Source organism: Momordica charantia (genome assembly GCF_013281855.1).
Source record: "Momordica charantia cultivar OHB3-1 chromosome 5 unlocalized genomic scaffold, Mcharantia_2.0 BLBB01000005.1, whole genome shotgun sequence".
NCBI lineage: Eukaryota > Viridiplantae > Streptophyta > Magnoliopsida > Cucurbitales > Cucurbitaceae > Momordica > Momordica charantia.
The window spans coordinates 7,335,432-7,357,793 of NW_028275163.1; the positions used below are offsets into that span (position 1 = coordinate 7,335,432).

The 22,362-nt window shown below is 32.2% G+C and overlaps 1 protein-coding gene across 1 annotated transcript in view; it reads right to left on the reverse strand.

Annotated features, from left to right (window-relative positions):
- Positions 1-5,044: 5,044 nt before the first annotated feature.
- The window catches only part of LOC148211209 (akuammiline synthase 2-like), a 29,651-nt gene continuing 12,333 nt past the window's right edge, over positions 5,045-22,362 (reverse strand). The window contains exons 7-9 of the mRNA XM_088123921.1: positions 9,485-9,720; positions 6,481-6,970; positions 5,045-5,688 (exon numbers count right to left, since the gene is read on the reverse strand). Of these exons, the coding sequence (XP_087980047.1) occupies positions 5,132-5,688; positions 6,481-6,970; positions 9,485-9,720 (1,283 nt within the window). The 3' untranslated portion in view covers positions 5,045-5,131. The remainder of the gene's footprint in view (positions 5,689-6,480; positions 6,971-9,484; positions 9,721-22,362) is intronic.

Genomic DNA, 22,362 nt, shown 5'->3' on the forward strand with positions numbered 1-22,362 from the left:
CACACCATTCCATATTTTGATAAGTCAACTTTTCGTTTAAAATAGAAATGGATGTTTGCTTGATGACATTTTGAAACATAGTATTTTTTTTTACCAAAGATAAAGTTAAGGCACATTTTTTTTTATAATTTAGACTAAATTTTATACTTTAAAATTAGTTTGTATAAAAAAACTTTAAAATTAGTTAGAATTTAGCCTGAGGTTAGATTTAAGGGAAGTAATGATTGGCTGCCAACTCAGACACTTTGTATACAAATTAAAGGGCCAAAATTATAGGTAGGTTCAAGCTTGGATCTGTTCAAACTTAAATCAATTTAGGGCTTAAAAAAGGAATAAAATCTCATCAGTACTGCATTGGCCATGGCTTCGAGGGATCCTAAACTTTGTATACAGACTTCTGTAAAGCCACCATAACATATGAGCTTCTGCAGGGAAAAAGAAAAGGTTAGAAATATTTAGAAAAATTGAAGAAATAATATGATCTGTCAAAGTAACAAACAACAAATAATAGGGAATTAGGACAATGCGTTGATTTGAAGAGTAACATTAATTAAAGAAAAGGAAGTTTCGTGTGTGATGAATGTTTACAGAAGAATTTGAATTTGGTATAGGATTTGTGCTAGAGGCGAGGTGATACAAAAACCCAGAAATCCGCTGAAAGAAAAAGGGAAAACAGAGAGATTTTAAAAGCAGAGCATGGAGGATGAATCGATGGCCTAAGATAGTCATTTCTGTTTCATTAAAAATTTAATGAAGAACAATGAATTGCATGGCTCCAACGTCTATGAATTCAAGTACCATAAAACGACAATCTTTTTATTTATGTTTTGAAACAAATTAGAAATAGAAACAAGAGAAAACTTGTTTTCGTTGTTTCCAAAATTTATATACAAATGTTCTAAAAATAAAGGAGAAACAAGAAACAAATGAGTTGCAGAATGCTTAAAACAATAAATGAAATGTTACCAAACGTGCCCTACGTTTTCCATTCCCAAACACATGGCCCAGACCTCGTTTATTCCAATTGCGTTAAATCTAACCTAATTTATTTTAATGTATTAGGATTAAATCCTTAGAACTAAATCTAATTTATTTTAATGTATTAGGATTAAATCCTTGGAACTAAATCGATACAAAATATATAGAATGAAAAGATTATTCTCACAAACCATTTTCCTTTCACCCCTTGAAAAAAGTCAGTCACCAATGATGCTTGGATTAGGAGAAGCAAACTCAAGAAACTCAAAGTCAGATTCTAACAACTTCATTTTTTGTTCCTCCAAAACAATCCATGCTTCTATTCCATTCCCTCTCACTGTTTCCATCAAGATAACAAAATTCTTCATCCCACAGTCCAAACCCTTTCCTCCGCTGCCGATCCATATCGGTTTCCCCCACCCGAAATCCACCTCCTTCAAACCCATGTTACGCCAGCTTGTGAAAAAATAAGTTTCCGAGCCCTCGCTGTAATTCTCATGCAGTTGCGTTAACAAATTCATAACGATCTCAAAACCGTCGTCTCCGGTCATCTTCCTGACAAAATCGTTGTCGATTTTTGACAATGATTGTCTTAGCTTGTGTTCCAAATCCTCTAGGTTTGTGTCGTTTGTGTTTGACGGTTCGTAATAAGAACATGCTTTCCAGATAATGTTGCCAACAGAGGCTTCTGATAATGGTGGCTCTATTCTTCTTCGCAGGTTCACAACGTGAATTAGAACCGACCCCTTTTTACAATCAACAAAATTTTGCTCTTTGGGAAGCTCGAGAAGATCCATGTTGTCTGATGATTTATGTCGTCCTACTTGTTATTATATTTATTGATGAAAAAAATATTTGTTAGCAGAGATTTATAGGAAAAAAAAATGAAAGGATTACTTAAGAATGAATAAACCACCACTCAATTTAAAAGTTTAAACTCCAAGTAAATTTAATTTATTTATGGATATCTAACCATTGTTTACCTAAATTAATTAGTGTTTCAAATATTGTTCTTAATTCTAAATAGATTATCCATGAGTAGGAAGGTTATATTGCCTTTGAATTTGAAAAATAAAAAATAAAAAATCATATGATCAACATTTTGACTAGAGACAAGTATTAATTATCGCTGGGCTCAACTCATGTGGGCAAATGTTAGTTTTAATTCATTATAAAAACATATTAGAGGCTCCCTCCTCATCAGTAAATATAGTATTTTTTTACCCATAGAACTAAAAAATAAAATAGTCAAAGCGAGTATAACTCTACGCTAATTGGCATATATCCCTTAACAAAGAGTTCGATTCCCTGCCCAGAACATAATATTTATATATATTAATTAATCAATAATTAATAATTACATGGAGCCACTTTCATGGCGTATTTCCGAATGAAGCACGTAACTACTTCCACACTGGTAGGGTTGGACACAGAATCAGATTTAGCTTGAGCTTTAAGCTTCTATATTGCCATGGCGTCAAAAACAAATCGCCGAGTACAACTTCTCTCTCCCGGAGACATCAAACTCCGCGTTTCTTGGTAAAATAAAATGTATCGAGATCAGGAATTTCTCTGTGCGGGAACAACGAGAAAACCCAGTCGTAATTATTGTCGCATACGACCTTATCCGTCGTTGTAACTCCTCTACAAGATGCTGCCCACGATTTGATGAACGAGCTCATGGTGGCGCCGTCAATTACACTATGCAGCAACGACACGCTGATGGTGATTCCGCCACCGCCGGCAAACCTGCTAACCTGCACTGCGATCTGTACCGTCGGATTCCAACGTAATGGAAGGGAATGAGCTGGCCGAGAATCTCGAGGTTTGGCTGTTTCAGAAACTCATCCATGGTGATATTAACCGCCGCCTATTAAAAAAGTAAGGGAGAAAAACTTATACTTCAAAGTAGAAGTTGATGGCCTGGATTGGGTTAGGTCGGGTGTTTTTTAGACCCAACTTAATTTTTCAAAAGTTATAAATTTTATTCCATCCAAACAATTTTGATTATATAATAAGCCAAATCCAATCCAATCATAAAATATTTGAGTTGGATTGATTCGAGTTATTGTATATATTTGTATAATAAAAAGAGAAAATGATAATATCTTACCCTTTTTATATATGGTCTAACATTGAGTCAAGATTAGTAAAGTCGATTTTTTTATAAGGAGAAAAAGTACACTTCAAAAATTTAAAGAAATTATTTTTAAAAATGGTTGTAGAATAAATAATCCTTAAAAGACTTATCAGATGAAATAAAATGAAAATAAATGTAACTATATATAATTTTTATAGTGAGTAAAAAGAAATAGTTTTAAAATTAATAATAAATTCTTTGGTTCGGTTCAAAATGTATTTTAGGCGAACTCTTGAATCAAGAACTCATAAAATTTTTATTTGTCCGAACCCAACCCAACGAAAAGAAATTTATAGCCCGATCTTTTCGAGTCATCAAATTTTTTGAACACTCTGCCTCATAGAAACGAGAAAATACTGCAGGAATTTTCATGAAGACGCATATGTATAGTAAATGTTGGCTAACTCAACAAAATTATTGAATTTTTTTTAGAGAGAAAAGAAATTATTGAATCATGCCGCATTATAAATAAATGCTCCCTAATAATTAATAGATACAAAATTGAAAAACTTAAGCATATAAAACTACTTTTTGGCAACCTCTACGGATCATTTCTTATAACAAAAAGTTGTCTTATACGTTTTGCGAGACATAATCTTCCAACTTTGAGCTTTCTCTCTTTTTCAAAAATTTGTAAGAAGGTAAAGTTTAAATTATGTCATTGTCACCTGCAAAAAAAAAGCACTGTGAACGCTAGTGGATGACGTTACCGTTGATTCTGCCAGCCAGAACGTAGAAACGGCCCAGAGTTTCCGATAGGGAGAGCTTCAAGGAAATGGCGATTTCGCTGAAGAAACGGTCATTAGCATCGACATCGACATCAACATTGTTAAGAGAGTAGAAGAAGACGATGGAAGTGCAAACTTGAGGGGAGAGCTGGTCGAGAAGGTGTTGGGATGATGCAGGGGAATGGAGGAGGGGGCTGGCTTGATGGTTTGTGTGGACAAGATTTTAACCTCCATGGGTGTACTAATAATCTCTAATTTTTCTCTCTTTGCCCTGAAACTACGCACCAATGATGGCCCAACGTTGTTATATATATAGAGAGAGAGAAAAAACTTAGGGATATGGGTAGATATAGCCCTATGGGACTTTTAAAATAGTATATCAACCTCAAAACCAAGTTTAAAATATATATATATACACCTTCCCCAATTTCTTTTTAGTGCGTATGTTTGAATTTTCAACCTTAAAGAAAATATAAATAAATGTTGTTATGGCAATGAATTTTCAACCTTAAAGAAAATATAAATAAATGTTGTTATGGCAAGATAAAAGAAGAATGGACCAAGCGACAGAAGGGAAGATCAAGTCGGAAGTTCAGACGCGCGAACCAGGTAAGTCCGAACCTGACGGCCCGGGTTAACCATGACCGACCTGACCGACCTGGAGTTGGTACCGAGCACTGATTGGTGCCGACCAAGAGACCTTCTCGACGCCAAGGAGTTCTCAACCACAATGACAGGCATTGCCTGTCATTAAAATCTATCCATTATAAAAACCTACCATAACACACGAAATGATGTTGGACGCCCCGACATCATTTCTCTTTAATGACGGGCATAGCCCATCCTTAAAACCAAATTTTGTAGTAGGTGACATTTTTATGTTTGTAATGTTTGCAGATTTTGAATTTAAAACTTTAAAACGCAGAATCACATGAAAATAGATAAAAAATTTTTTTTTTTGGTAAATATACTTATTTTATGTTATAAATTCATTAACTTTTTTTAAAAAAATACAAGGGATAAGATATAATATATAAAAATTATATAATATTGTAAAATAATAATTCTAACAAATTTTATAACAAAAATGTTAATAAATAATCAATATTATTATATAATAAGAATTCTAACAATTTTGGTAACTCTAAGGCAGACAAGTTTTTAGATTGAGATTTAAAACTTTCTAAATTTGCTACTCAACATATATCTCAAAACAGTCAAAGGAATACAATTTAGTGCACCTTTATTATTCTCACGAACCATTTTCTTTTCAACCCCTTGAAAATCAGTCACCTAGATTTGAAGCCAAGATGATGCTTGGATTAGGAGAAGCAAACTGAAGAAACTCAGAGTCAGATTCCAACAGCTTCATTTTTTCTTCCTCCAACATAATCCATGCTTCTATTCCATTCCCTCTCACCGTTTCCATCAAGATAACAAAGTTCTTCACCCCACAGTCCAATCCCTTCCCTCCGCTACCAATCCATATCGGTTTCCCCCACCCGAAATCCACCTCCTTCGAACCCATGTTACGCCAGCTTGTGAAAAAATAAGTTTCCGAGCCCTTGCTGTAATTTTCATGCAGTTGCTTTAACAAATTCTCAATGATCTCGTAACCGTCGTCTCCGATCATCTTCCTGATGAAATCGTTGTCGATTTTCGACAAGGTTTGTCGTAGCGTGTGTTCAAAATCCTCTAGGTTTGTGTCATCTGTGTTTGGTGGTTCGTAATAAGAACATGCTCTCCATATAATGTTGCCAACCGAAGCTTCTGGTAGTGACGGCTCTATTCTTCTTCGCATGTTCACAAAGTGAACTAGGACTGATCCCTTCCTATGATGAACTGTTCGAGGAGATCCATACATTTATTAAAGGAAAAAATATTTGTTAGTAGAGATTTATAACAATGAAAGTGTTACTGTTTACATAAATTGATTAGTGTTGCAAATATTGTTCTTAATTCTAAAGAGATTAATTATCGAGTAGAAATGTTTATTGCGCCTTTAAATTTTGAACCAAAAAAAAGAAAAAAAGAATGACATGGATTGGTCTTTTTTTCCCTGCAGTTTCTTCCCCAATTTCAATTCTCATTCTCACAAATGTCGTAGTGAATTCGCAGATATGACAATTATTCACCTAATAAAAACTGTATATTTCATCTCTATTTCATTATCCAAATATTAAAATGTAAATATATCATAATAAGTCTAGAGTAAATATATATAAAGAAAAAAAAATTATATGTGGTGGGATGGGGAAGGAGGATCATGTTTTCCATCTCACATATACAGGTGATGTAAAAATTTCCACCCACTTAAGGCCTCCATTTATCTCCGTATTGTTCGGATCAAGTTCTTGTAAAAACAAGGAGTTTTTAAATCTTAACTAGTTAAGATATATATATGTCTTGACTAAACCGATCGAACGTTGAAATCTATCAATATTCATGGAATTCCATTTCAAATAACTCCAGAGTGAGTAATTAGTTTGGTCATTTGGATCCTTAACATAATATTTTCCCACGTGAACTCCAAAAATAAAAGGTATTTATATATATATTTTAGTTAATCAACAATTAATTATTATTATTTATTATTGAAATTTAAGAGTCACCTGTGCGTTTAAGTGGAGCTACTTTCATGGCGTATTTCCAAATGAAGCACTTCCACGCAAGTAGGGTTGGACACAGAATCAGATTTAGCTTGAGCTTTAAGCTTCAATATTGCCATGGCGTCAAAAACAAATCGTCGAGTAATACTCGTCTCTCCCGGAGACAACAAACCCGGCGATTCTCGGGAAAATAAAGCGTACCGATCAGGAATTTCTCTGTGCGGGAACAACGAGGAAACCCAGCCGTAATCGCCGCATACGGCCTTCTCTGCCGTTGTAATTCCTCTACAAGATGATGCCCACGATTTGATGAACGAGCTCATGGTGGTGCCGTCAATTAAACTATGCAGCAACGACACCCCGATGGCGATTCCCCGGCCGTCGGCAAACCTGCTAACCTGAACTGCGATCTGTACCGTCGGATTCGACACCACATAAGGGAAGGGAATGAGCTGGCCGAGAATCCCGAGGTTTGGCTGTTTCAGAAACTTATCCATGGCGATATTAACGGACGCCTATTAAAACGTTATAAGTAAGAATGGGAGAAAAACTTATACTTGAGGGTAGGAGTTTTGGTCTAGGTTGGATAGGTCTGACCGGTAAATTTTTGTTCCACGAAAATAAGTCTTATTAAATAATAAATTCAACCCAACTCATAAAATATTTGTGTTTAATTGGCTCGAGTTATTCAGTCACTTATTCAAAGTGTTATATATATAAAAAAAAGAAAATGATAATATCCTAAACCTTTGTTATATATTGTTAACATGGAAATAGATGTCAACATGAACATTTGGTACCTACTATTTTTCTTGAGGACGGAAACTTATACAGCATACTCAAAAGAATAAAAAAAAGAAAATGATAATATCCTAAACCTTTGTTATATATTGTTAACATGGAAATAGATGTCAACATGAACATTTGGTACCTACTATTTTTCTTGAGGACGGAAACTTATACAGCATACTCAAAAGAAAAAAATAATGGAGATCCGTAATTCATAAACAACTATTAAATGAAATAAAATTTAAAAAAATATCACTATATATAATTGTTTATGGTGAGTAAAAGAAAAGGTTTTAAAATTAATAAGAAATTAGGATCGGTTTCGATTCAATCCAAACGTATTTTAAGTGAACCTTGAATCAACCCGAATTTTCATTTATTTGAATCCAACTCAACCAAAAAAAATTTATAGCCCAATCTCAACTATATGAGTTGGATTGGATTGGATAATGTTGATCGATTTTTCCTATCATCGGATTTTTTGAATACTTCCTACTTAAAGAAATGAGAAGGCTATAGGAATTTTTAGGAAGGTGAATCTCTATGATAAATTTTGGCTAATTGAAAGAAAAAGGATAAAAATACATTTTTAGTCCTTCAGTTTGAAGATAGGTTTCTACTTGATCCCATTTCAAAAAATGACAGTTTGGTCTATCATCTTTGAAAAATAGTTCTAAAATATTCCTAGAGTTAAAATTGAATGTTGTCGTGGTATTGGTAGGTTGTATATTTATTGTTTTTATATAAATTTTAAATTATATGACATTTTTATTTCCTCTTCCTCTCTCTTCCTCTTCTTTCCCCTCTCTTTCCTCTCGAGGCCATGACTCCCAATAAAATGGAACATCAAGTTCACTTCACCAAACTTTATGCTCTTCCGTGTTTCTCTTCAAGATTATGTGCCAAAACTCGGACTCAAATGTAAAATAAAAACTTGATGCTCCAATGTTGGGGCCTAGAATGTGTGAGATGATTGCCAAATTGTAGGCTAGGCATAGCCAAACTTGGTGAGAGAGGGGAAAAGGACTGCACACATAATGAGACAGAGAGGAGAGAGAAATGAGAAAAGAAATTGTTCCATACAGAAGCATTTTCAGCACGACTGAGGTCGATCCGTGGTCCAATCGATGTGAAATTTTGATAGCATGTTCACAACACAAGGGTTTTCAATGTGGACGGTGGAGATTTCTTTTGAAGCTGCCTACGGTTAGATATAATGGGAGTTGGATGCCACTTTTAAGTGAGATCATCTTTCTAATTTTCTACTCCGATTTATTCTTGTGTTTTTCGAGATTAATTATCTCGAGATATCTATTATTGTATGCCTTTAGTTGTTGTTAGGAAGAACTTGGTGTAGCCCATTATTGATTAGAGTGGAGATTTTGATTTCGATCCGTGGTTTTTTACTCCTTGTCTTGAGGAAATTTTTCCACATTGTTTATGTCTCGTGCTTGTTTGAATAATTATTTTTACTTGTTATTTTCTATTAGGTTTGCACTAGAGGATATAATTGGTCTATCAAACTAAGTGTTTATCCCAACACTAGAGTGCTTGTGAATGCATGGACAATTGGGAGAGACCCTTCAGTATGGGAGAATCCAAATGAATTGAACCCAGAAAGGTTCATGGGAAAGAGCATCGACGTGAAAGGCTAAGATTCTGAGCTTTTGCCATTTGGATCCAGAAGGAGGATGTGTCCTGGGTACCATCTTAGTCTAAAGGTTATTCGTGTTAAGTATCTCACATCCCACATTAAAAAGAGAGGGAACCTAACATAGGTTTATAATAGACATGGGCTACTCCTCTCCTTACTAATTGATTTTGAGATGGAACCCATGAATATTGATATGGTGTCAGAGCCCAAAAGCTCGAAGGAACCTATATATGTTTATAATAGACATTGACTACTCAATAATAAATATATAACTCATAAGTTTAACTCAAACTATCACTTTTTAAACCATAGGGAATAAATAGAAACCTACTTAAGGGACTAAAAATGTATTTTATCCAAAAACAAATTATTGAATTACAACGACCTAATAAATAATGCTCCCTAATAATCAATACGTACATTATTAAAATACTTAACACTATGAAAACTACTCTATAGCCTTCTCCAATAATTTGTTATAGCAAAGAATTATCTCATACGTTGTGTGAGATATTATCTTCCAACTTTGAGTTCTTATTTTTTTAAAAAAATAGTTACAAGGTAATTTAAGGTATGCCATTATCACCTGCAAAAAAAGAGCACCGTGAACGTCGTCATTATCATCAAAGCAGTGGATGACGTTCTCGTTGATTCTACCGGCCAGAACGTAGAAGTGGCCCAAAGTTTCCACAAGGGAGAGCTTTAAGGAAATGACGATATTGTCGAAGAAACGGTCATTAGCATCGACATCGACATCGATATCAACATGATTAAAAGAGTAGAAGAAGACGATGGGAGTGTAAACTTGAGGAGAGAGCTTGTCTAGAAGAAGACGATGGGAGTGTAAACTTGAGGAGAGAGCTTGTCGAGAAGCGAGATGGGGAAGGTGTTGTGATGATGCAGGGGAATGGAGAAGGGGGCTGGGTTAATGGTTTGTGTGGACAAGATTTTAACCTCCATGAGTGTACTAATAATCTCTGATTTTTCTCTCTTTGCCCTCAAACTACACATGAATCCCTTCGATGATGGCCCAACGGTTGTCACATATATAGTGGAGAAGAGAAGAAGCTTAGGGATAAAGGTATCTGTGGGTGAATAAAGTGAGAGTTTGTTAAAAAGAAAAATCTGAAAATATTTTTTTAATTAAAAACTATTAATCACCTAATAATCCTCTGTTATTAACTGATGTTTTGAAGAGAGTGTGTTTCGAGTTAGGCACTATTTGATAACCGATGATAGGTGCCTCTTAGTCATGAAGATAGATTTTAATTTGATTTTTAAATTTAGAAAATTGACTTATATAAAATAGAAAATAGTTTTAAAATGTTTATAAAATCCAATTTGATAATACTGATGTGACATCTCGGTGAATTGAATATTTACTAATTTTATATTATTTTCTTCTATCCGAAGACTATCACAAGCCACACAATTTTTTTTTTGCCTCTTTTTCAATAAATCTCTCTTTTTTTATGTTAAAATGAAGCCACGGTCGGTTATCCTGAAAGAAATAAATTAGTATGGGATAAAATTTAACATATTATTTGACAATTCATTATATTATAAAATAAATTTTTGTTTTTATATTTCTCTCTGAGTAGTCAAATATTTAATGATGGTGAGAATAAATTTATTCTTTACTAGCGAGGAACCAAATTTTATCAATTAATATATTAGATTTGAGCTTTTTGTTTCATTTCTTTTTTGAGCCCGACAAGTTAATTCTCTCATTTTATTATTTTGGCTCCATTTCCCAACATCAACCTGATTGAATTAAATAATTAACTACACATGCATGATACAACACTATCCTCCTAGTGAGCGGTCCACAAAAATTGGTCTTTGCGCGTTGATAATGGTTGATTTTTTTAAACTTGTTTTCAGGTCCATGTACCATTCGATGAAATACTTACTCTTTAGTAAGGATCAAATCATCGTCACTCTTAATGAAAAAATGACAACTCATTAATTTTTATAAAAATGTATTTGTTTTTATATATTTTTTTCTTAGTTATCAAACATTTAATAATAGTGAGGACAACAACTAAGGAACAAACTATTTCTTTTGAAAAATATTTAACTTCGTAATAGTAAGGGGTAATCTTGTCATTGTTGGAGTCAAATCAACGTCGGAACAATCAGAATCGAGTTGAGACGAAGCCGGGATGAAAATAGATGAAGAAGCAGAGCTGTAAACCAAGATGTCTGAGGAGGTGGTGCCGCGGCGCTGTCGCGATGGTGAGCGCAGACGGGTTCCGTCCATAGCTCCATGGCGTTATATCGACTTTATAAATATGCAACATTCATGTTTTAGGGTTCTTGAGCCATTCTAAGCCGTTTTAGGAGAAGTTTTGTGGCAATTTTGAGACAGAGGCTCGGGGTATTGGCAGCAACGTTGGGGAAAATCAAGATCAATGTATTCGGGGTAACTCGATATTGATTCTATTGTGAGTTTTTCATTCCTGTACTTAAGTATAGTGTGTTATAATACTTAAAAGTTGGAGGACTTTTGTTGTGACCCACTAGATGGTGAATATATGTGGGGAGATATATTTGAGTGCTTGTATTCAATCTCATTTTAGTTGAACCTGCATCTGAGTGGAAGACTAGATGTAGCCCATAATCTGTTGTGTCGTTTATCGTTTTTTCTATAATTCTCTTTGTGTTGTGTGATTGATTTTGTTAACTGGATATAACTGTGGAAGAGGAAATTGTTTGGAGCGCCTAATTTTCCAACAATTGGTATCAGAGCGAATGTTGTGTTGAGATTTTATGGGGAGAACTTTGAGGTTTGAAATATACAAGTGATGGATCTTCTTACATTCAAGAAGATACACAAAAATGTGAATGAATGATCAACCACTGGGATGACAGATAAAGAATTGACTAAGATGGATGACAAACAATAGCAATCATCAGGCTGTGTTTGTCGATGAGCGTGGCAAGTCAGAAAACAACAATGAGACTGATGAAGGCTTTGACTAATGGGTATTAAAAACCTTTTGCCAATAGCAAGGTGTATCTCATCACGAAATACTTCAACATCCAAGTGGAGGAGGGTACCTTAGTGAACTCCCACATAAATGAAGTCACTGATCTGATGAACAAGCTGGAGTCTATGCATATTACATTTTCAGATGATATGAAGGCTATAAAATTGTTGTCCTCTTTGCTTGACAGTTAGGAGACGATAAAGACGACAATGTCGAATTCGTTGGGGGACAAGAGTCATGAAATTTTCAGATATCTATGACTGCTACAATTGCTGAAGAGATTTACATAAAAGGAAGTGGGAAGAATTCTGCATCCAATTCTGTTGGGGAGAAAAATCTGGAATCAACACTAGTATCTCAGAGTAGGGGCAAAGTGGGAGCAGCAACAGTGGGGAAGTGGTTTGTTTTAACTATCACAAGAAGGGACACATCAAGAGGTCAAGATCAAGCTAATGGAGGATCAACAAAAGGGTGATTCTACTAATGTTGCAGAAGAAGTAGAAGAGTTTTTGGTGTGTGTTGAGAGCAACTCAATAGACTGATCATCAAAATGAGTTGTGGACACTGCAGCATCAGCACATTTATCTTCAAACAGAAAGTGGTTCACATATTTCATTAGTTAGCATGGTGAGGTGAGGATGAGGAATGAGAGTGTTTCCAAGGTCAGAGGAATTGAGGATGTCTATTTGAAGACTGAAGAAGAAAAAAGTTGGTGTTGTGAGCTATCAAGTATGTTATAGGTTTCAGAATGAATCTGTTGTCTGTTGGGAAGATAGATGATGATGGTTACAAGAGTGAGTTTGCGGAGGGTAGCTGGAAACTTATGAGGGGATCTGAGGTAGTGGCAGTGGGCTACAAAGAAGCTTCAGTTATGTGCCTAAATTTGAGGTTGCTAGGGGATCATAGAGACAGAGGATGCACAAAGCTGTAGATCGTTCAAGGCGAGACTTAAAAGGACCAGCAGTAATGACAACCAAGACAAAAGAATAAAATCTGCCACCAGTTCAAGTACAACGGCTAGGAAGTAAAGAAAAGGGAAAGAAAGGGGAATAACTCAGTGAGTTGTTCAATAGGTTGTTATTTTCGAGCCCTAGTTGTCAGACGATTTGGTGAGCTGATGAAGTCGCGTAAACGAAGGAGTGCATAAAGGGAGAAGACCATAGTGGGTATTGAGGTCAACGACGAAGTTTCTAAGGTGCCAATAGACTTGGGTGGGAACGCTAAGTCATTAGAAGGAAAATCTTATAGTTGGATTCGGATCCGAGAAATGAAATATGAGGGACCATTTAGATCGAACGGGAGCACGTGGCTGTGTCTTTAGTATATGGGAGATAAGACCACGTAGGATTGCTCAGTCTTGAATCAATCACAGATGAAACTTGAATAAGGCTGAACAGATTAGAACATTACAAGAATTCAGAGTTTCGGCGATGACAACTTTCGTGGCTGAAAGGTCAAACTTCGTCCTCGAAAGTCTTTGGCGACGAAAATGAGTCGTCGCCTAAATCGTCGTCGTTTCCCTATCGCTAGAGGGTTTCGGCGACGATTTCTATTTTTCGTAGCCGAAGGTACCATTCAGCGACAAAAATAGATTTGGTCGTCGAAAATATCTTCAGCGACCAAATACGTAGTCGTCGCAGAAGATATCTTCAGCGACGACTTGAAATTGGTCGCCGAAGACACCTTCGGCGACCAATTCCGTTTTCGTCTCCGAAGGTGTTTTTTTTTAATTATTTTCTTTTCTTTTCTGTTCTTTTTTTTCAACAATGAACCTAAATGTCATAGATTGAATTTCATATAAAACTTATAATATTAAATAAAATTTAGTTTTACAAAAAGTACAAGAAGTTCATACAAACAAAAATTAAACAACATATTCTAAGAAGTCTCAAAATAAAAAACCTAAACATATGAAAATGTCTCATATCATCAAATTATTCACGAGAGATAATCAACTTTTCAGAAGCTTTCGATACAGAAATCGAACGAACCTGAAAAAATAAATAACAAATAAACTTATGTTAACAAATACTTCCACAAGTTAACTCACCACTTCTATTCAAACAAACTTCCAATTCTAACTCATCCGACACAACAAACTAATTGCACATGCCATGAACTAAAAATGTTATTCTCCCTTCATATGCATGAACTCAAAGTAAGCATTAAAAGTTAACTCATTAAAACAACTTTCAAATTCACAAAACTTACTCTCACTAAGTCTAAAAAACATGCACACAAATTCTATCACAATTCACTTAAAATTCAACAACGTTATCCAAAAAGACTTAACAAACTCAGTCTTGACAGGATTACCAAGATGAGGAACACTGTTGGTGCGGTAGAAGGCGAGGTTGTCACTTTGTCTCCAAGTATGAGATTGTTGGAATCGGTAGAAACATATTCTTAAATTTAAGAACCAAAATAAATCTTTGAATGCACAAGATTATTTGAATAAAATTTTCTAAACACCTAAATTATTTCAATAAAATTTCGACATTGTCTTTTTTTTTTCTCTAAATCACATCAATTTTCCACCACAGATATGCTTTCGAATTTATCTTTAACAATTATTCCAACAAAAGTCAATTCAAAAAAGTAAAAATTCAAAAATATAAAATTAAAAATGAAATCATTACGAAACCTATATAGTCAATTCAAAAAAGTAAAAGTTCAAAAATATAAAATTAAAATAAAATCATTATCAAGCACGACCTAAATAACTAATCACGTAACGTCGTTACAATTACGAGAAGAAAAATAAAAAAGGTTGAGAGATAAATTGAATGTTAGATATGCACTTAATTCGAAAACCCAATGACCATACTTGATACTTGATGGTAAGAGTAGTTGTAAATATGACAAAATATTTAGTAAAATTAACAAAATAACAACCCATATTCAGTGAAATTGCCGGGGGTGGGCTCTAATTCTCACCGAGTGTTTAATCTTCAAGAAAACCAAATTGAAATGGAAAGGAAAACAAAGTGGTGTCCGGGGGTGGGCTCAAAGAGCGGGTTGTCCTCGTTGTGGAGGTAGATGTCGTCAATGATACGCTGCTTTGGGATCGGAGTGAAATTGCCGGAGATTTGAACTCGTGGGTCGATGGTTTTTTGAAGTGGGTGTTGGATTGCCACGTCATTTATCCATTATTATCTATTTAACCGTAAGTTAACGATAGGGACTAAAATAAATCGTTCTAAAAAATATAGAGACTAAAATTAACATTTTTAAAGTATAAGGATCGAAATGAACTTTAAGTAAGGGACTAAATGAGTATTTTAACCTAATAATTACTATTGATTTTTTTTTTAATGATGTTTAATTACTCTTGGTTTATGTTTGGTTTGAAGTGAATTTCATATATTTAAAATCATTAAAGTATTAAGGTTTGGTTTAAAAAGTAATTTTAGAAATACCAAAATTTGTAGAAACGTATTATATTTGAGAAATATAACTAAATAATTATTTAACTATTTACTATGATAAAAACTAAATATATTTAATTATATTGAATTAGTAGCATTTCATTTATTTATTGTTTTATAAATATCTAACTTTATTAATTTATTTTGTAATTAAATTTAAAAAATGATGTTAGGTTATTACTGGATGATAATACGTTGGAATATTTTTTAGGGGCAATTTTGACATTTTAATTTTCTGATCGTGTGACCATCAATCCAACTTAAAATCACCCACCAACTATTCCTCCTAAAATCAATTTAAATTGATTTTTATTTTTTCCAAAATCAAATTTATTTATTAGTCAAATATGAATATTATAAAAAGAAAAGTTATATATATATTCTAAGGTGAGTAATTTTGACGGTATCAAAAGTGATTTTAACATTTTCTAAATCCAAACATACCCTAATTCCACTCCAATATTATAGGATCAGTTTATTTAATTGTATTCATTAAAAAACTTGGTATTTTGATCCACTTACAAAATACTATTTGAAAAGTTCTCTGTTTTAATTTTTTTGTTTTTCTTCTTCTGCCGGATTAATTTTGTAAAAATAATTACAAGAATAACTTTTCTATACAAAAAAGTTGGTTAATTAAAGACATTGGTCTTTTACTTCTTACGTTGATGAAAAATACATAAAGATCTTTATTGAGATAATTATAATAATCATTAATTTATAAGTGAGTTTTTTTATTTTTTTTAAACACCTCGAGGACCAGTAATGGCACTCATGGAGGTAATTGAGCAGCAACATGATGTGAGTAAGATCACATTTTTCGCAATTTTTCATTACCTACTCATTGCATTTTTCATTTAAAATGCCTTCGATCTACAAAAACAGAAGGCGGCATTTCAGAAGTTTCAACCTTCCAAAAAAATGAAGATAAGGTACATTTCGTGTACAATTATTTTGGCATATGTTTCTAGTTTTGTTTGAGTGTTGTTGTTTTTGTACTTCTTCATAAACGTATTTACTTTTTCTTTTACATATTGTACATGTACTTGTGTACTTTAATAAAATGTCTTTGTACATGTGGGGTTTGTAAAATCAGTAGACTGTGAATGGATATAAGAAATTAGTCAGAGATCATGTCCGGTCGGTCCATCCTTATCTCACACTCAAATGTTGTCAATTATGATATTGGATGAGTAACTAACAAACTTTTTTTTTCTAGTACAAAATGTGAGGTGAGGAATCCAACTCACAACCTCTTGGTTGAAGATATAAACCAATTATCACTAAGTTATGCTCGTTTTGGCAGTAACTAATAAACTTAAAAGAGTAAAATGAAGAACTAACTCAATCTGTAACACTATATCAATAATGAAATGTCATCAGTAGTCTCACCCAAAAAGAATGTCAGAGATTAACCAACGAAAAAAAAGATACAGAGGGGCCGTTTGTTTTTCGGGAATGTAGTTGTCCGACATCTATAGATGTCTGGAAGTTCAGTGTCCAGAATTTTAGAAGTCCGACATCTTCACATAAATTTATAAGGATATCTGGTAATATTTGGATAGCCACATTTGTTTTTCATAATTTGTTCTTAGAATGTTAATAAATGACCTTGCGAATATTTATATAATTTATAAATTCATTTAATATAATAGATTTATTTGAATTAATTTAATTTTTAAATTTTTAAATTTATTATTTTTGTAGAACAAATTAATTAATATTAACTTAATATAAATTTCATTTTCAACTTTAATAATTTTCTAAAAAGACAAGTATATAATTTATGCTATTTTGGTGAAATTTATTTATCCTATCATCACATTTATTTTTTTAGGAGGAAAAATATCATAGGTCATAAAAAAATGTTGCCTTAAAATTATATATTTATGATAATAAATATTATAAATAATGTAATTCCTTTGAAATATTAAAAATAAATGAAGATATTATATAATTTAATTGCAATTTATTTTACCTGTAAATCTGAGGTACAAATATACTTAATAGCATAAAATTGTTTATTAGACTATGAATATATTAATTTATTTTAATTAAATAAATAATTTTTTAGAGGAAAATTAAAAAAATTAATGAAAGAAAATATAGGGAGAAAAATAATGAAGGACAAAAATGTAAAAAGTGGATGGCCACGAGAATCTTTGAAACCTGTGGTTCAAAAGGACATCCAAAACTCATAGGATGTCTCCCACATGAGCATCCTAGGATATCCAGGCATTTCAAAATTTCCGAATATCCTATATTCTCGTAAAACAAACGTAGCAATCTAAATATTCGTCCAACTGTAATCTTAGATTCCCACGAAACAAACAATCCCTCCAGAAGAGTTAGACTCAGATTATACAGTGGCTTGATCATTTAATAGATCTACATCAATTAAATCGAATCATAGCAATACAGTAGCATCAAGAAAGACCCAACAAGTTGCTTCAACGTGAAGTGACACTTGACTCTATCACAGAAGCTCAAAATGCAGTCTTCAGCTACAAACTCAGCTCTATCCAAAGAACAAATTCAATTACAGTGAACAAACTCATGAAAAAAAATTTCAGAAGAGCTGTACAAATAAAAGGTGGATTGGGACTTTTTTTGGCCCGCCCAAATGTCCAGCTCCTTTTAGAAAAGAGCCATTTTTTTTCTTTTATATTACTGGATACCATACTCCCTTCTATTTATATGATAAATGGAATTATATTTTTAATGCAATGGTGATGTTGTAACAAGTAGTAAATGGAAGATAGCATGGTATTTCAATAGCCAAAAATGTTTCTCAAAAGGAGAACTATGCAGATTGGTTTGCCAACCATACACTTTCAAAATCTTTACGTTTTCATCGTTTGCTGGGTCTCTATATCCCGCCTTATTTTAGTTTTGATCTTTGCCCTTTTCTTCGAAAAATAAATAATTAAAATAAAATTACATGGACAAAATATGATTAATATCATTTTTATTAAAACAATGATCAATATTTAATAGGGATAGATTCTATTTTAACAATTTCATTACTATTAATTAATAATAACAAAGTAAAATTAAATATTTTGATAAATTAAAAAAAAAGTAATATCATATAATACATTAACTTAGAAATGTTATTATAATTTTTTTAATACAAGAAATATTCTTAATAATATAAATAAAGAAAGAGGGAGAGAGGATAATGAGGATTGACTTTGCAGTTAAGACATTTACTGTTTCTTAGAAGTCACAGATTCAATTATCGCAGAGACAAGTGGGACACGTACAAATTGAATTTAGAATAAATTAAATTTCTTGATTAAGAAAATATCATCTACTCCATTTGTTTTACTCTCTTTATATCCATAGTTCTAAATATCCGTCGACACGTTGACATTTTCGTCGACATATCCATATTTTCATGAGTTCAACATCGATATAAAGGGTGAATTGACATTTCCATCATAATACAAGAAAATGAACAAAATATGAAAAATATCACAAAAATGTCACACACATATATATAATATTAATATTAATTATTTTTAACTAATTTAGAAATAGGAAACTGTTTATTTGTAAATTTAAATATTTTTTACGATTTTTTAATTTTTCAAACTTTTACAAAAATATCTATTGATATTTACATTTTATCGATATTTCCATGAGATTGAGACCTCGACATTTTCATCGACATCGACATTTAAAACTTTACTTATATCGAGTAAGTTTATATAGTAGACCTCCGAGTTTAGGATCCAAGTGGGGGCACATGAGTATGTAGAGGGATTATTTACTGTTGGTTGATTGTGGCTGCTGGCCCCTGTAAAAAAATTTTATATTATAGACCATAATAAGTTCAAATTCAACGTGAAATAATGACAAATATACAGTATCATAGTTTTTATTTAAAAAAAAAACACTGGGACTAAATCAAACTTTTCAAATTAAGTTTGATTAATGCATAAAATCCACAATTAAATAACTCTACCAAAAACTTACAAATTTGAGCCCACTCAAAAAAAAAACAACTCTGAAAACTAACTCTATTGTTGTTTTTGTGTCAATTATCTCAATTTCATAAAAAATGTTTTGTTTGATGCATATAAGAATATTTTTTTTAACAAATTTTCAAATGAAAAATTTTGCCAACATTTTTTAAAGTCTAAGGTGTCAAGAGTGCAAATGCACAATTTAATGAAATTGAAAGTTTTAGGGTAAAAAGTTGATATATATTACCAAGTTCAGGGTCAAAAATTGATATTTCCCGATTAAGTTTATATGGATTCGTACATGCTCTACATTAATTTTTGGATTCGTTACTAGGTTCAATTTCTCCCACCCCACATATGTTTTACAACAATTAATAGGAGAGTTGTAAGCATTTATTGAAAATGTGTATGATACCTAAAATAAGAAATGAGATTGAGATTGATTAAGTCGAATAAAAATGATATTACCAAGTTAGTAAACACCATCAAAATAGAGGGAACAGAAATTTTTCGTTCCTGTTCACTTTGAGCGGATGGGGCTTAAATTTGAATTCATTTGAAATCACACCACCTTTATTTATATCATTAACACAAAATGTATTCTCTCTTTATTTATATATATGGAGAACATAAATTATACAAGCAACAGATCGATTATTCTCACAGAACCATTTTCTTTTCAACCTAGGTTTCAAGCCAACATAATGCTTGGATTAAGGGAAGCAAACTCAAGAAACTCAGAGTCACATTCCAACAGCTTCATTGTTTCTTCCTCCAACACAATCCATGCTTCTAATCCATTCTCTTTCACTGTCTCCATCAAATAACAATGTTCTTCACTCTCGAGTCGCAGCCCTTGCCTCTGCTAACGATCCATATCGGTTTCCCCCACCCGAAATCCACCTCATTCAAGCCCATGTTACGCCAGGTTGAGAACACATAAGTTTCCAAGCCCTTGCTGTGATTTTCATGCAATTGCTTTAGCAAATTCATAACGGTCTCAAAATCGTCGTCTCCAGCCATCTTCCTGACGAAACCGTTGTCGTAGTGTGTGTTCCAAACCCTCTAGATCTATGTCGTGTGTGTTTGATGGGTGATAATAAGAACATGCTGGCCAAATCATGTTGCCAACATAGCCTTCTGATAGCGGTGGCTCTATTCTTCTTCGAATGTTCACAGCGTGAACTATAACTGATCCCTTCCTTTCATGAACAATGCTTTGCACTTTGGCAAGCTTGAGGAGATCATGTCCTACTTGTTAATACATTTAATAAGAAAATATTTGTTAGTAGAGATATAAAAAGAAATTAATGTGTAACTGATTATACACAAATTCTAAAAATCAGCTTAAGCTTTTGGTGGAGTAAATTTAAGCTGGTGTGTTGGGTTTATTCATCATTTAACATCTTTGAACTTTTGAAGAAAAAAAAAAAAAAGACATAAGATCTTTTTTATTTATTTATTAAAATGTTCAAAACTTTCAATGTTTTTTCATTTCTTTATGCTTGGCTCATTTTTAAATATCTATAAGAGTGATCAATATTATCTGTCTTTACTTAAAAGACTGTTAATCATATGTTAATGTTAATTGACTTTAAAAACACGTAGAAACTCTCTCTAGACTCTTCATTATTAGGTGTGGGAACAATATAATAATTTTTTTGTAATGGTAAATTTGAGCATAGATAGAGATGTTCACGACAAGGAAGTCTTCTCCTTCCCCACATAAAATTATTTTTCGCTTATTATTATTTAATTTATCAATTAAATAACTTTTTAAAAGAAAATTTATAATTAAATGCTTAATTTCCTATAATGAATCCCCACTTACATGGTAATTCTAATAAAGAACCCTTATTTCAAAGAAAAATTATTACATCACCTTATAATAATATTTTTTACATCCAATTCACAATATCTTGATTGGAAATATATGCTCATTACACTTCATAAATGATATTAGTCCATCATCTATCCACATAGTATTAAAATGTAAAATTTCTTATATATAATAAATGGAGCGGTTGGCTGGGCAGATTTCTTCGAAAAAATGGGACATTTCTAAAATATAATTATTTACATGGTAATTCCTAATAGTATTTATATTAATTAATGAACAAGTAAATGAGAGGTTGTTAGAAGGTTAGGGATAAAGATTTCGATGGTGAATATAAAGTGAGAGGTTGTTAGAAAAAAAAAAGAAAGAAAATATTATTTAGTAATTTTGTAAATAATATTCTTTCTATTTACAACGGTGGAAATTTCAGATATTTTACCAATAAACAAAAGATAAATTTTTGAAATTGATATTTTGTTTATTTGTGAAATATTTGAAATTTTATCCAGTGTGATTTGATAAAGTTTATTTGAAATTATTTAAATATTTTGAATTGATTTCATATTAAAAGTATGTATTTGTTTGGCATATTTATTTAGAAGATATTTTGATCGATTCGATAGAGCTATCGAGATATGTCGTTTTTGTTTCGAGATCAATGTTTTGCTTATTTGTTGGTAGTAACCTTCATGGATTTCTATTTTGGCTTATTTATTTGTAAGAAGATATTTTTGTGGTTTGATTTACGAAAATGTCGTGGTCTTGATTTTACGGAATTGTCTGTCAGACGGATATTTCGAAAAAAATTATAGAAATCATAAAAATCAATGGAAATTTTTTAAATTAGTAAATTAAATTTTAATTGCAGCTTAGATATGGACAATCTTTAATAATTAAATCTAAATATATAAGTAATATTTATATAAAAATGTCGATTTTAACAAAAATTTTAAAAAAATGATGAAAAATATGGAAACTTAGTTAAAGCATACCCATCAGGTTCTTCATTTTTGCTTGATATTTCCTGACCTATGGAATTTTTTTTAAAAAAAATTATATTATTTAATTAAAATAATATGGAAAATTTTAAAAAAATGATGAAAAATATGGAAACTTAGTTAAAGCATACCCATCAGGTTCTTCATTTTTGCTTGATATTTCCTGACCTATGGAATTTTTTTTAAAAAAAATTATATTATTTAATTAAAATATATAAATAAAATAACATATTCTAA